The sequence below is a fragment of the Schistocerca nitens genome, chromosome 9, assembly GCF_023898315.1.
Source record: "Schistocerca nitens isolate TAMUIC-IGC-003100 chromosome 9, iqSchNite1.1, whole genome shotgun sequence".
Classification (NCBI taxonomy): domain Eukaryota; kingdom Metazoa; phylum Arthropoda; class Insecta; order Orthoptera; family Acrididae; genus Schistocerca; species Schistocerca nitens.
In genome coordinates this window covers 140,563,120-140,578,664 of record NC_064622.1, presented here as the reverse complement: position 1 = coordinate 140,578,664, position 15,545 = coordinate 140,563,120, and the positions used below count along the sequence as shown (strand labels likewise).

At 44.3% G+C, this 15,545-nt stretch overlaps 1 protein-coding gene across 1 annotated transcript in view; it reads left to right on the top strand.

The window, feature by feature from the left end:
* The window catches only part of LOC126204058 (probable G-protein coupled receptor Mth-like 3), a 754,641-nt gene extending 748,945 nt beyond the window's left edge, over window positions 1-5,696 (top strand). The window contains exon 12 of the mRNA XM_049938481.1: window positions 5,236-5,696. Within this exon, the coding sequence (XP_049794438.1) occupies window positions 5,236-5,348 (113 nt within the window). The 3' untranslated portion in view covers window positions 5,349-5,696. The remainder of the gene's footprint in view (window positions 1-5,235) is intronic.
* Window positions 5,697-15,545: the final 9,849 nt, after the last annotated feature.

The following is a 15,545-nucleotide window of genomic DNA, read 5'->3' as shown; positions in this document are numbered from 1 at the left end:
ACACCAAGAATAAATGCAGATGATAAACGGGTATTCATTGGACAAACATGTTATACTAGAACTGACATGTGATTACATTTTCACACAATTTGGCTGCATCATAGATCCTGAGAAATCAGTACCCACAACAACCACCTCTGGCCGTAATAACGGCCTTGATACGCATGGGCATTGAGTCAAACAGACCTTGGATGGCGTGTACAGTTACAGCTGCCCATGCAGCTTCAACACGATACCACAGTTCATCAAGAGTAGTGACTGGCGTATTGTGACGAGCCAGTTGCTCGGCCACCATTGACCAGACGTTTTCAATTGGTGAGAGATCTGGAGAATGTGCTGGCCAGGGCAGCAGTCGAACATTTTCCGTATCCAGAAAGGTCCGTACAGGACCTGCAACATGCGGTCGTGCTGAAATGTAGGGTTTCGCAGAGATCGAATGACGGGTAGAGCCACTGGTCGTAACACATCTGAAATGTAACTTCCACTGTTCAAGGTGCCGTCAATGCGAACAAGACGTGTCCGAGACGTGTAACCAATGGCACCCCATACCATCACACCGGGTGATACGCCAGTATGGCGATGACAAATACACGCTTCCAATTTGCGTTCGCCGCTATTTCGCCAAACACGGATGCGACCATCATGATGCTGTAAACAGAACCTGGATTCGTCCGAAAAAATGACGTTTTGCCATTCGTATACCCAGGTTCGCCGTTGAGTACACCATCGCAGACGCTCCTGTCTGTGATGTAGCGTCAAGGGTAACCGCAGCCATGGTCTCCGAGCCGATAGTCCATGCTGCTGCAAACGTCGTCGAACTGTTCGTGCAGATGGTTGTTGTCTTGCACACGTCTCCATCTGTTGACTCAGGAATCCGTTACAGCCATGCGGATAAGATGCCTGTCATCTCGACTGCTAGTGATACGAGGCCGTTGGGATCCAACACGGCGTTCCGTATTACCCTCCTGGTAGGACGCCATTCCTCCACCAGCGCTGTTGACAGCTGTTGTATGTTTGTTAGTGCACGTAGATGCGCTGTAACGTGTCTCCCCAGCGGGTCCCACACGTGCTCGAAGAGATGTAAGCTGGGGGACCGGGCAGGGCAGTCCGTTTGCCGAATATTCTCTCGTTCTGAGAGCTCTTCCTCCTCCTGCGCAGTTCGATGCGGTCGCGCCTTATCGTCCATAAAAATGGACTCAGGGCCGCAAGCACGTCTGAAAAGACGCTTACGTGGAACACGGTGTCACAAAAACGTTGACCGGTGTGGGTATTGCCTTGCAACATTATACCTCCCCACACCATAAAACCTGGACCACCAAAACGATCTTGTTCCACACTGTACATGTGTATTGTGTGTTCCCAATTCTCTCCATATGAGGGTACGAGGTGCATTCGGCCCTGACATTCTTTTTATGGATGACAAGGCACAACCGCTTTGAACAGTGTAGGTTGAGGAGCTCTTGGATCGGGGGCGATGCGATTAGGAGACGATCGCAGTACATCTACATGCACCAACAACCTTCTAGAATTTGTCAATTGCGCTGATGGAGAAATGGAACGCCCTACCACAAGAAATCCTTACTGATCCTGTAGCCAGCATGAGAGCACATTGCAAAGCATGTATTGCCATCCGCATTGGTGTTATACCCTATTAAGAACCATGTCTCTCCTTTTGTACTGTCAGGGGACTATCATAAATCGTGATCTGCATCTACATCTACATGGTTACTCTGCAATTCACAGTTAAGTACCTGGTAGAGGGTTCATCGATCCATTTTCATGCTACCTCTCTACCACCCCACTCTCGAATGGCGCGTAGGAAAAAGGAACACCTAAATGTTTCCGTTCGAGCTCTAATTTCTCTTATTTTATTATGATGATCATTTCTCCCTACGTAGGTGGGTGTCAACAAAATATTTTCGCATTCGGAAGAGAAAGTTGGTGATTGAAATTTCGTAAATAGATCTCGCCGCATAGAAAACCGCCTTTGTTTCAGTGACTGCCACCCCAACTCGCGTGTTATATCAGCGAGACTCTCATCCTATTACACGATAACACGAAACGGACTGCCCTGTTTTCCACTTTTTCGATGTCCTCCGTCAGTCCTACCTGGTAAGGATCCCATACCACGCTGCAATATTCCAGCAGGGGATGGACAAGTGTAATGGGTTTTTCGCATCTTCTAAGAGTAATGCCAACACAGAACTGTCTTTGTTTCGCCTTCCCCACAATATTATCCATGTGGTCTTTCCAATTTAAGTTGCTCGTAATTGTAATTCCTAGGTATTTAGTTGAATTGACAGCCCTTAGATTTGTGCGATTTATCGTATACCCATAATTTATCGGATTTCTTTTAGTATCCATGTGGATGACCTCGCACTTTTCTATGTTGAGTGCCAATTGCCACTTTTCGCACCGTACAGAAATTCTCTCTAGATCATTTTGTAATTGGAAATGATCTTCTGATGATTTTACTAGACGGTAAATTGCAACTTCATCTACAAACAATCTAAGGGGGCTGCTCAGATTATCACCTAGATCATTTATGTAAATCAGGAACAGCAGAGGGCATATGACACTACCTTGCCGAACGCCAGATATCACTAGTGTTCTACTCGATGATTTACCGTCTGTCACTACGAACTGTGACCTCTCTGAGAGGAAATCACGAGTCCAGTCACACAAGTGAGACGATACTCCATATGCACGCAATTTGATTAATAGTCGCGTGTGAGGAACGGTATCAAAAACCTTCTGGAAATCTGGGAATATGGAATCGATCTGAGGTCTCTTGTCGACAACAGTCATCACTTCATTGGAATAAAGAGCTAGCTGCGTTGGACAAGAACGATATCTTCTGAATTCGTATTGGTTATGTATCAATAAGTCATTTTCTTCAAGGTGATTCACAATGTTCGAGTATAGTATATGTTCCAAAATCCTACTGCAAATTGAGGTCAGTGATGTGGGTCTGTAATTCGATGGGCTACTCCTATTTTCTTTCTTCAATATTGGTGTGACCTGTGCTACTTTCCAGTCTTTAGGAACAGTCCTTTCGTCAAGTAGTGGTTGTATATGATTGCTAAGAAAGGCGCTATTGTGTCTGCATACTCTGAATGAAACCTGATTGGTATACCATCTGGACCGGAATACTTGCCTTTCTTAAGTGATTTGAGTTCTTTCGCAACACCTAAGATATCTACTTTTAAGTCACTCATGCTAACAGTTGTTCTGGTTTCGAATTCTGGAATATTTACTTCATCTTCTTTCGTGAAGGAATTACGGAAAACTGTATTTCGTAACTCCGCTTTAGTGGCACCATCATCAGTAACATTTCCATCGCTATCGCGCAGTGACGGTATTGACTGTTTTTTGCCACTGGTGTACTTTACATACGACCAGAATTTTTAGATAATGTTTCAGTGTGGAAACTATTAAAGGCATCTTGCATTGACGTCCGCACTAAATTTCGAGCTTCCGTGAAACTTAAATAGTCTTGGGGATTTTGGATGAAGCTGCAGTGCAATTATTGTACTTGAATAAAAGTGTCATTTCTGCTAGTCTCATTGTGTACTTCTTTTACTTACCCGCTGTACTATACTCTTGCAGTTCTTTCTACACGACTAGCCATTAAAATTGCTACACCATGAAAATGACGTGCTACAGACGCGAAATTTAACAGACAGGAAGAAGATGCCGTGATATGCAAATGATTAGCTTTTCAGAGCATTCACACAAGGTTGGCGTCGGTGACGACACCTACAAAGTGCTAACATGAGGAAAGTTTCCAACCGATTTCTCATACACAAACAGCAGTTGACCGGCGTTGCCTGGTGAAACGTTGTTGTGATGCCTCGTGTAAGGAGGAGAAATGCGTACCATCACGTTTCCGACTTTGATAAACGTCGGATTGCAGCCTATCGCGATTGCGGTTTATCGTATCGCGACATTTCTGTTCGCGTTGGTCGAGATCCAATGACTGATAGCAGAATATGGAATCGGTGGGTTCAGGAGGGTAATACGGAACGCTGTGCTGCATCCCAACGGCCTCGTATCACTAGCAGTCAAGATGATAGACATCTTATCCTCATGGCTGTAATGGATCGTGCAGCCACATCTCGATCCCTGAGTCAGCAGATGGGGACGTTTGCAAGGCAACAACCATCTGCACGAACAGTTCGACGACGTTTGCAGCAGCATGGACTATCAGCTCGGAGACCACGGCTGCGGTTACCCTTGGCGCTGCATCACAGACAGTAGCGCCTGCGATGGTGCACTCAACGACGAACCTGGGTGCACGAATGGCAAAACGTCATTTTTTCGTATGAATCCACGTTCTGTTTACAGCATCGTGATGGTCGCATCCGAGTTTGGCGACATCGCAGTGAACGCACATTGGAAGCGTGTATTTGTCATCGCCATACTGGCGTATCACCCGGCATGATGTTATGGGGTGCCATTGGTTACTCGTCTCGGTCACCTCTTGTTCGCATTGACGGCACTTTGAACAGTGGACGTTACATTTCAGATGTGTTACGACCCGTGGCTCTACCCTTCATTCGATCGGTGCGAAACGCTACATTTCAGCAGGATAATGCACGACTGCATGTTGCAGGTCCTGTACTGGCCTTTCTGGATACAGAAAATGTTCGATTGCTGTCCTGGCCAGCACATTCTCCAGATCTCTCACCAATTGAAAACGTCTGGTCAATGGTGGCCGAGCAACTGGCTCGTCACAATACGCCAGTCACTACTCTTGATGAACTGTGGTATCGTGTTCAAGCTGCATGGCCAGCTGTACCTGTACTCGCCATCCAATGCCCAGGCGTATCAAGGCCGTTATTACGGCCAGAGGTGGTTGTTATGGGTACTGATTTCTCAGGATCTCTTCACCCAAATTGCGTGAAAATGTAATCACATGTCAGTTCTAGTATAATATATTTGTCCAATGAATACACGTTTATCATCTGCATTTCTTCTTGATGTTGCAGTTTTAATGACCAGTAGTGTATATCTGGTGCAAGTTTCATCGAATTACATTACTTAGCAGAGTGACACATCGTGCGGAAGTTACTTCTGTACTTGTTTCGTACACCAGATTATTTTAATTGTATTAATGAAGCCTGACGACTCGGTCCCCTGTAAATGCCGGGTAAATAAAAGAAGCCCCCGTGGTGTGCTCCTCCAGATAGAGACGGCAGTGACGGAGGATGGTGATGGCTGGCTGGTTGACAGGTGGCGACAGCGTCCGCTCCGGGGGCGGCAGCAGCAGCGGCGCCCACTCCAGACCTACCGGCACCGCCTCCACCTCTGCCAACGCCCTCGAGATGGCCAGCCTCCGCTCCTGATGACGCTACCGCGCACCGAAACGCCGCGCACCAGCTGCGGGTGGCCAGCGACTTAGGACGTCTCCCGACGTAACACGGTCTTATCCGTGTCGTGGACGCGTAATGATCGATAGGTTACCTTCGTGAGACTTTACAATATCTATTGCTGTAATCTACTAGTATTATCAAAGTACCTGTCATTTACATTGTCAAAGAAAGTGTAGATTTTTTCAGATGCATTAGAATACTCACAAATTTTATTATCTGATGTGTAATAAAATATTTCAAACCACAACAAATGATCTGTAATGTTGTTATACTTGAGACTAAGTAAAGTCATTCATCCTTTGTATTCTCTGAGGTGATATCTTACGTCAAGTCTAACACAGATGTTTGGGACTGACTCAGCACTATGGAGCAAGAGTGCAAATAAATGCTTAGAAACAGTTTTCAACGAAAACATTTTATTTTTTATTTTTCTATAGTTGTGGACCACAGTCATAGTACATTTTTTCAATGAGATAAGTCTTGCCATTTGACGGTACATTTTTATTATTTACCAGCCACTACCCACGGCTGTGCTCCCAGATCAACAGTTTTATTATCATGAGTGACGGTAAGTAAGCTACTGTACGTGCAATGACGTCAGCTACCCTCGTGTATCTGCCTGTTTGGCTCCAACACCAAAGTGGCGGCACGTACTGCATTGCTGCTGAGAGTGTATATGTGTAGGTATAGGCAGGAGAGTGTTCCATTTAAGTTAGTATTCATTATACAATGTGTACATTATGCAAGAAAGTTAATATTTTGTATCTGTATACGATTAATACTATTTATTTTCACTGATGTGTAAAAGTCCTAGAATAGTACTAATCATGCCCCCACATGCACTAACATTGGTATTCGTCTGTACCACTTCATATATTACTACTTAGGTAACAACCGCTGTAAAAACTTCATAATCTAAGAATCGATGTCCAGAAAGAGTAAGCATATATTTCATGGTATAAAATGCTAATCCATTACACTCCAGTTAACATACGTAAAAGACAGGGCACACTCATGTGACAAAACAATAAAACACATAGTGGCGTCACAATCATTTTTTTCCTTCTACGATACTTCGACGACTTCATTGGTTGTTTTGTCATATGTAAGGTGCAAATTTCGTTGCCTATTGTTTGGACTTGAACTAAACTGCAAGCAGTGAGCAACGAAATACACACATCAAGAAAAGTTTTGCATCACTCCGGTTCCCAGAACTCCTGAAGACGGACGTTGACTGTGGATATGATATCACAGACAAAGTCGCTTTAACTGCTCGGAGATGTCACTAAACCCGCCCAAAGATGTAAACAACCATGCATAAGCAGCGCATATTAGACGGCAGCCCATCATTTCCAGTCAAACCACCAGGAAGGAGGTACACGGCCCGTGTTGTCTGTAGTTCAGCCATGCCTAGACGGTCAATACCGCGGTTTCATCGCTTCCGCATTGTTACTTTGTGCCAGAAAGGGCTCTCAACTAGGGAAGTGTTCAGACGTCTCGGATTGAACCAAAGCGAAGTTGTTCGGACACGGAGGAGATACAGAAAGACGGGAACTGTCGATGATATGCCTCGCTCAGGTCGTCCAAGGGCTACTGCTCCAGTGGATGACCGCTACCTACTGATTATGGCTCGGAGGAACCCTGACAGCCACGCCATCAAGCTGAATAATGCTTTTCGTGCAGCCACAGGACGTCGTTTTACGACTCAAACTGTGCGCAAAAGGCTGCATGATGCACAACTTCACTCCCGACGTCCATGGCGAGATCCGTCTTTGCAACCACGACACCATGCAGCGCAAAACAGATGCATCCAGCAACATGCCGATTAGAACGCTCAGGACTGGCATCACGTTCTCTTCACTGATGAGTGTCACATATTCCTTCAACTAGACAATCGTCGGAGACATGTTTGGAGGCAGTCCGGTCAGGCTGAATGTCTTAGACACACTGCCCAATGAGTGCAGCAAGTTGGAGGTTCCCAGCTGTTTTGGGGTGGCATTATGTGGGGCCGACGTACGCCGCTGGTGGTCATGGAAGGCGCCGTAACGGCTGTACAATACGCGAATGCCTTCCTCCGGCCGATAGTGCAACCATATCGGCACCATATTGGCGTGGCACTCGTCTTCATGGACGACAATTCGCGCCCACATCTTGTGAATGGCTTCCCTCAGGATAACGACATCGCTCGACTAGAGTGACCAGCATGTTCTCCAGACATGAACCCTATCGAACGTGCCTGGGATAGATTGAAAAGGGCTGTTTATGGACGATGTGACCCACCAACCACTGAGGATTTACGCCGAATCGCCGTGGAGGAGTAGGACAATCTGGACCAACAGCGCCTTGATGATCTTGTGGATAGTATGCCACGACGAATACAGTTGTGCATCAACGCAAGATTACGTTCTACTGGGTATTAGAGGTACCGGTGTGTACTGCAGTCTGGACCACCACCACTTAAGTTCTCGCTGTATGGTGATACAACATGCAATGTGTGGTTTTCATGTGCAATAAAAAGGGTAGAAATGTTGTTTATGTTGATCTCTATTCCAATTTTCTGTACAGGTGCCGGAACTCTCTGAACCGAGATGATACAAAACTTCTTTTGATGTGTGTATTTTCTCAGCATCCGACGACGGCAACTAGGGGAGCTGTCGAAATATCTTGAAAGAAAAAAATAATAACAGTTACTCGGCTGCAAACCCAGAGACTTGGAAACTTCACTGAGGAAACCTGAAAGTTGATTTTTTTCTTTTCCTATATTGTTTCTCATCCTCTCACGTCCTTGCAGTGATGTGTTGAAGGTAACGGACAGCTCTTCTCAGTGATAGGGGATTGCAAGGTTGAATCTTCTGCGGCCACACTTGTTTCTTATTTGAGTATGAAGAAAAGTTACTTTTTTTATATTTACCTTCCATGTCTTACACCATTTTTGCAAGAGACTGGCGAAAGTCCTCGTTCTGACCTTGTACTGTGATAACCGGCAGAGAAATCCCAATATCGATATGATGATTGATCAAATACTAAATTATAATATATTTGATTTAGGCCAACTTAATTTGCTACCTCTTGTAATTTAGATCACTGTGGATGAGTGATGGCTATCCTGCGGAGGATGGAACGTGGACTCCGGTTGGCCATTCCATCAAATCAGGTGCTCCATGTACCTACGGTGCGCTGGCTGATTGCAGGCACGTCAAAACCACGGTAATAGAGGCATTGCCTAGCACATGGTCTCCACAAAACTCCTCCGGCGGTAGCCACGCCCCACCAGGTACCTGTCACAATACAGCGTATAAACTTAACTTTGCAACACATTTAACGTCCCACCAGCAGCGCATGCATAATAGACAACTTCCTTCATTTCCATTTGCTGTATATTGGGTGTCTTTCCTAACACACAGTTCTCACTGGGGCGATACTATATGTAATATGAAATGCAATGCTATTTTTCTACACTCTCCACTAATGCGGGTTGCTTTTGTACGGTATCGCAAATCGCATTGCATTTCATCTCATCATAGATACCGTACAAAAGCAACCCGCATTAGTGGAGAGTGTAGAAACGTAGTTGAAGTAACATGACTTGTTCAAACTGGGACGGCAGCAATAAAATACCAATACAGCTCTCTGTAATACGTCACAGCGCAACACGAGTTGGCGGTTGCGCCATGCAATTGTATCTTACTGTACATTAGGAGAGAAATTTCAAGTCATTTGATGTGTTTGATAAACAACTGTTTTATGTAGATGATGCATTTCCATTATTATTTCCTCAGTAATTTTTTTTACTTTACGCATAAAAAATTAAACACTATGTTCTCTGCTATATATGCTTTCTCATTCGCTTTTGAGGAAATTATTTGGTAAAAAATACTTCTTTTTTGCATCTTATAGTACGATATCATAGCTATTGCCCACACTTACTGGATACTTCGAAAATAAGCAGAACATATGGCCTATTTTGAAAAGTTTGCAGCAAAAAAATGCAGTTGCTGGCTCGTTTACAGACAATACCGCATACCAAATGTAGCTAACATATCGAAATTGCTTTTAACGTTTGGAGGAGAGCCATACTTCTTTCCAGGCTCAAGAAAATACGCGAAACATTAGAAAGATGTGCGCTTCAAGGCCGGCTGCGAAGTGCCACATGTGAGGCTGTTGCCGCCTGCTGTGTCTTGTTGCTTGTTGTATCACTGCTCTGCGAACGTGAGTGTCGCACGGATAATGTCGTGTCTTACGATCTTTACTGCGGCGTGTCTTATCGTATTTCGTGCTGCATCAGTAACAACTGCGCCTAAGAGACGTCAGGGATTTTTTTCTGCAGTTTCTGTTTCTTTTTTCGTGTGTAAACACTGCACTTCTCACAGATTTGTTTCTAACAGGTGTTCGAAACAACAGTCGTAGTAAGGAAGTAGCTGGTCTGCATACGAGGCTCTACAAACCATTTACAATTAGATTAATTACGGGAAGACACACCTATCATCTCCAGACTGGGCAGTGCCCGGTTTTTACTCGACTCTCGAAAGCGTGTCTGGCTTCCTCAGTAACCAGGACGACGATCCCACAGGTGTAGCTAGGAAAGATATGTTGCAAGCTCTTCCCGTAAAAAAACTAATTCTCTAAATACCTCAGAAAAGACTCTGCAAATATACTGGCTCACAATAAAAATGAAGCACCGAGAAGGAGAGCAAAAAACTACATAAAACTTCATATTAATCCAGTGATTAAAACATTGAGTCAGATTTACAAAGAACTTGGTTGTCTGGGCCCTCTTATCATTATGACATTGAACTGCCTCTGGCCTGGATGCATACACTGATTCAGTTGCGAAGGGTGTGATAAGGCAATCGTGTCGTTTCCCAAGACAAGCTGGCGCTCAACCGTTGTAGCTGGTCCTTGATATCCTGGATACTGACCGAGCGAGGTGGCGCAGTGGTTAGCACACTGAACTCGCATTCGGGAGGACGACGGTTCAAACACGCGTCCGGTTAGCCGAGCGGTCAAAGGCGTTGCAGTCATGGACTGTGTGTCTGGTCCCGGCGGAGGTTCGAGTCCTCCCTCGGTCATGGGTTTCTGTGTTTGTCCTTAGGATAATTTAGGTTAAGTAGTGTGTAAACTTAGGGACTGATGACCTTAGCAGTTAAGTCCCATAAGATTTCACACACATTTGAACATTTTTCCCGCGTCCGGCCATCCTGATTTAGATTTTCCCTGATTTCCCTAAATAGCTTGAGGCAAATGCCGTGATGGTTCCTGTGAAATGGCACGGCCGACTTCCTTCCCCATCCTTCACTAATACGATGGGACCGATGACCTCGCTGTTTGGTTGCCTCCCCCAAATTAACCAACCAACCAACCTGGATACTGGCTCTGGGATGGAACTGACTTCTGAGCTCGCCCGATACACGTTCTGTCTGGGACATATCTAGAACCTAGCCGGCAGTGGAGTATCTCAATATCACGCTGATAGTTCATGCAGACACGTGTCACATGTGGAAGAATATTACCATGTCGAAAAACGTCACCACGATACTACCGCAGTCTACACACGAGAAGGCTGATGTCCTTGACATACTGAAGTACCGTCACAGCTCCCTCAGCAGGTACCACCTGTGACCTTGTAACACCACAACTCTGTGGATGATCATACATTTTCTATGTGTTTTACGAAGTTTGTTTCATTAGTTGTGCTGATATTATTCTTATAAATATGTAGTCAAGCACGAATGCTATTTGTTGTTTAAGAAAGGGAATACGCATGGAATTTTAACATTTAAGTAGACTCGCTGGCCTAGTCATGGAAAAGATATTGTCACAGAGTGTAATAAACTGAAAATGCATTATTGCCGGGCGTGCGAGCGCACCAAAACAGTAGCAGTTCGGAGTCGCGAAGAGACGGTTGGTGCCGATGAGGGTGTGTATTCACCGGTGTGGCTATGCACATGTGCGGAGATAAAAAGTGTGTTTCAGAAGTGCGGAGCAGTGAAAACTGAAATGGTTGGATTGGTGGATGTTTAATATGGGCAAGCTATGGTATTTATTGGGCACAGTACAAATGCAGCAAGAGTACTGTGGGCCCTCGTTATTGGCTATGGTATGGCAAGGAGATCAACCTGTGCTCTATTTTATGACTAAGTGAAGCCACTCGACAAACCAACGGCATCATAAAGTGAAGTAAGATCTAGACCGTTTATAACTAGAAGTGTAATGGGCTGACCAGCTTAGTTGGAATTTTATTGCTTAAATAACATTGTTTTCGCGCATATTGTCACGTAAATAATTTTCCTAATTCATCATCCAAGTAGTAACCATCCTATCTCTTTGTATGAACAGAGATAATCAGAAAATGAACTGAAAATGAAATAAACATTATTACAATATCAAAACATAATTTTTACAGCTTTTGGACAGTTACGTAATAATGAAATCTTTGGCTGTAGTATGAATAATGTCAGAAATAGAGTGATGCAAAAGCCAGTATTAATTCCTTTCCTAAAAATAGAGTAACTTTCATAATAAAAAAAAATGGTAGTAAAGCTTTACGTAACTTGGACACTGAATTTCATCGTCAAAGCACAGTTCTAATTTATAGCGTGTGGCATAATTTATAACTTTTATTACAAAGAAATATCAGAGTAACTACTAGGTAAATGACAGTCCTTACCAATGAACAAATTCAAACAATCTTTCTGCTTGCTACAATTACGACAGTCAGTATTACAATGAGTAACATAACAAAAAGTTTCTATCCACACCAAGTACACAATCTTAATTTAATTGATTTTTGTAAATTAATATAATATGTTGTATGCGTTTACTGTTGGATTACTATTTGACTACTGTGACGTGTGGTATGAAGTACTTGAGTACCTAATGCACTGTTCCCACGCCAAGACGCCAATAACTATTCTTACCTAAGATTGGTTACGTGTATAAAGTTCAGTTTAAATTTAGTTATTCTTGTTCCGGTGAGAACTGGCGACAGTTGGCTCTTTTCATTAATAAAAACTTTGAAAAATTTTTTTCCAAATAATCCACTAAGTACTGTTAATTAAAAACTAGTATAAAGTTAACCGAACTTTGTTTCTAATCGTCGTTGCTAAAATACTGAACAGTGGCAATTCGGTTATAACATCATCTCCTTCTCTCGGTTTTGCGTTATTCTTCGGAGTAGATGCCTTTTCCCCACAGATTAGGGACTTTGGGTACACGGTCAAATACACTACTGGCCATTAAAATTGCTACAATAAGAAGAAATGCAGATGATAAACGGGTATTCATTGGACAAATATATTATACTAGAACTGACATGTGATTACATTTACACGCAATTTGGGTGCATAGATCCTGAGAAATCAGTACCCTGAACAACCACCTCTGGCCGTAATAACGGCCTTGATACGCCTGGGCATTGAGTAAAACAGATTTTGGATGGCGTGCACAGGTACAGCTGATAATGCAGCTTCAGCACGATACCACAGTCCATCAAGAGTAGTGACTGGTGTATTGTGACGAGCCAGTTGCTCGGCCATCTTTGACCAGACGTTTTCAATTGGTGAGAGATCTGGAGAATGTGCTGGCCAGGGCAGCAGTCGAACATTCTCTGTGTCCAGAAAGGCCCATACAGTACCTCCAGCATGCGGTCGTGCATTATCCTGTTGAAATGTAGGGTTTCGCACAGATCGGATGAAGGGTAGAGCCACGGGTCGTAACACATCTGAAATGTAACTTCCACTGTTCAAAGCGCCGTCAGTGCGAAGAATAGGTGACCGAAACGTGTAACCAACGGCATCCCGTACCATCACGCCTGGTGATATGCCAGTATGGCGATGACGAATACACGCTTCCAATGTGCGTTCACCGCGATGTCGCCAAACACGGATGCGACCATCATGATGCTGTAAACAGAACCTGGATCCATCCGAAAAATGACGTTTTGCCATTCGTGCACCCAGCTTCGTCGTCGAGTAGACCATCGCAGGCGCTCCTGTCTGTGATGCAGCGTCAAGGGTAACCGCAGCCATGGTTTCCGAGCTGATAGTCCACGCTGCTGCGAACGTCGTCGAACTATTCGTGCAGATGGTTGTCCCCATCTGTTGACTCAGGGATCGAGACGTGGCTGCACGATCCGTTACAGCCATGCGGATAAGATGCCTGTCATTTCGACTGCTACTGATACGAGGTATCCATCACGGCGTTCCGTATTACCCTCCTGAACCCAACGATTCCATATTCTGCTAACAGTCATTGGAACTCGACCAACGCGAGCAGCAATGTCGCGATACGATAAACCGCAATCGCGATAGGCTACAATCCGACCTTTATCAAATGGTTCAAATGGCTCTGAGCACTATGGGACTTAACATCTGAGGTCATTAGTCCCCTAGAACTTAGAACTACTTAAACCTAACTAACCTAAGGACATCACACACATCCGTACCCGAGGCAGGATTCGAACCTGCGACCGTAGCGGTCACGCGGTTCCAGACTGAAGCGCCTAGAACCGCTCAGCCACAGCAGCCGGCACCTTTATCAAACTCGGAACGTGATGGTACGCGTTTCTCCTCCTTATACGAGGCATCACAACAACGTTTCGCCAGGCAACGCCGGTCAACTGCTGATTGTGTATGAGAAATCGGCTGGAAACTTTCCTCATGTCAGCACCTTGTGTGAATGCTCTGAAAAGCTAATCATTTCCATATCACAGCATCTTCTTCCTGTCGGTTAAATTTCACGTCTGTAGCAAATCATCTTCGTGGTGTAGCAATTTTAATGGCCAGTAGTGTAGAAAATCCTATTTAGCCGGAGAGGTTATAACCTTAAGTCATATACGATGGCTCCCCACACCATAATCCCAGCAGGAACATCTATCTCTCTGCCTCTCCAAAACATTGCAAGAATTTGGCTCCTTGCCAGGTAGCTGACATAGTCTTGGACGATGGCCACTGGGGACAGTGCAGAACCTGGATTCATCGTTCAACACACTGCGACGCCATTCATCAGCAGTCCACATGCCCAGACGCGATACCACTACAAACTCAGACGTTTGCGTTGTGGTGTTAACGGCAGCCTGTTCCCTATTCGGACTGCTGTTAGCCTCCGGCCAACGCTGTGGGTTGACGCAGATTGCTGCAGGGAGTCCATTACCTGTCATCGTATGGCAGGCGTGGATGTGAACGGATTACACAGTGCCTGGTGCACAATGCTGCGATCCCTCAGTATGGCGGTTCAGACGTTGCTGACCAGAACCTTGAAGGTATTCAACTATTAACCTTGTTGGGAAATACCTATTGCACCTGGCATCTGTTAGGTGATACAGCTAGTATTGCCTTTCAGTGTCATCAAGTATACAATAATCAGCTGAAAGGGGTTGAGTGTGGAAAACAGTGAAGCTGAATGAGTAAACATGAACTTCTGGGCGTGAAATACCGTTGAATTCGTCTCTTTCAGATCTACGACCCATGTGGTAGAAATTACTATACTACCATTTGAAAAAAAACTACTTCGTAAAACTAAATGTAATTAATATTGCTAAAAGAAGAGACTACACATCTTTTCGTGAAGACTTTTTTACAATACTTTTGGGCGGATATATATTTTACATGGTTCCGGAAATATTTAAAACTCACAACTTAGAAGTCTCACCTTGTTGTTAGTATTTCCAACTGTTTTATCTTCTGAGGCCTTTAAAGAAATATGATTTTTCTTTTGAATCAGAAGGAGGAGGAAGAGATCAGTGTTTAACGTCCCGTCGACAACGAGGTTATTAGAGACGGAGCAGGAACCAGCCCGGCGTTTGCCTTAAACGATTTAGCGAAATCACAGAAAACCTAAATCAGGGTGACCGGAAACGCGTTGGAACCGTCACACTCCCGAATGCGAATCCAGTGTGCTAACCACTGCGCCACCTCGCTCGGTTTTCTTCTAAAGGGCTGACGTAATTCTTAAACAGAAACAGAAAACATTGAGATGTATGTTCTGAATGTTAAACGTGTTATGTAATCTTTTCTTATATACAGAACATAGTTAGCATTACTCTTATCTTCCCTGTTAATTATTTGGGCATCCAGGCATTTAGTACTCTTCATGCTAATTTCACATTTGTTACATTTTGTCGTGATACTGTTGATATTTCATTCACTGTAATGTATGAGATAAAATCTACCA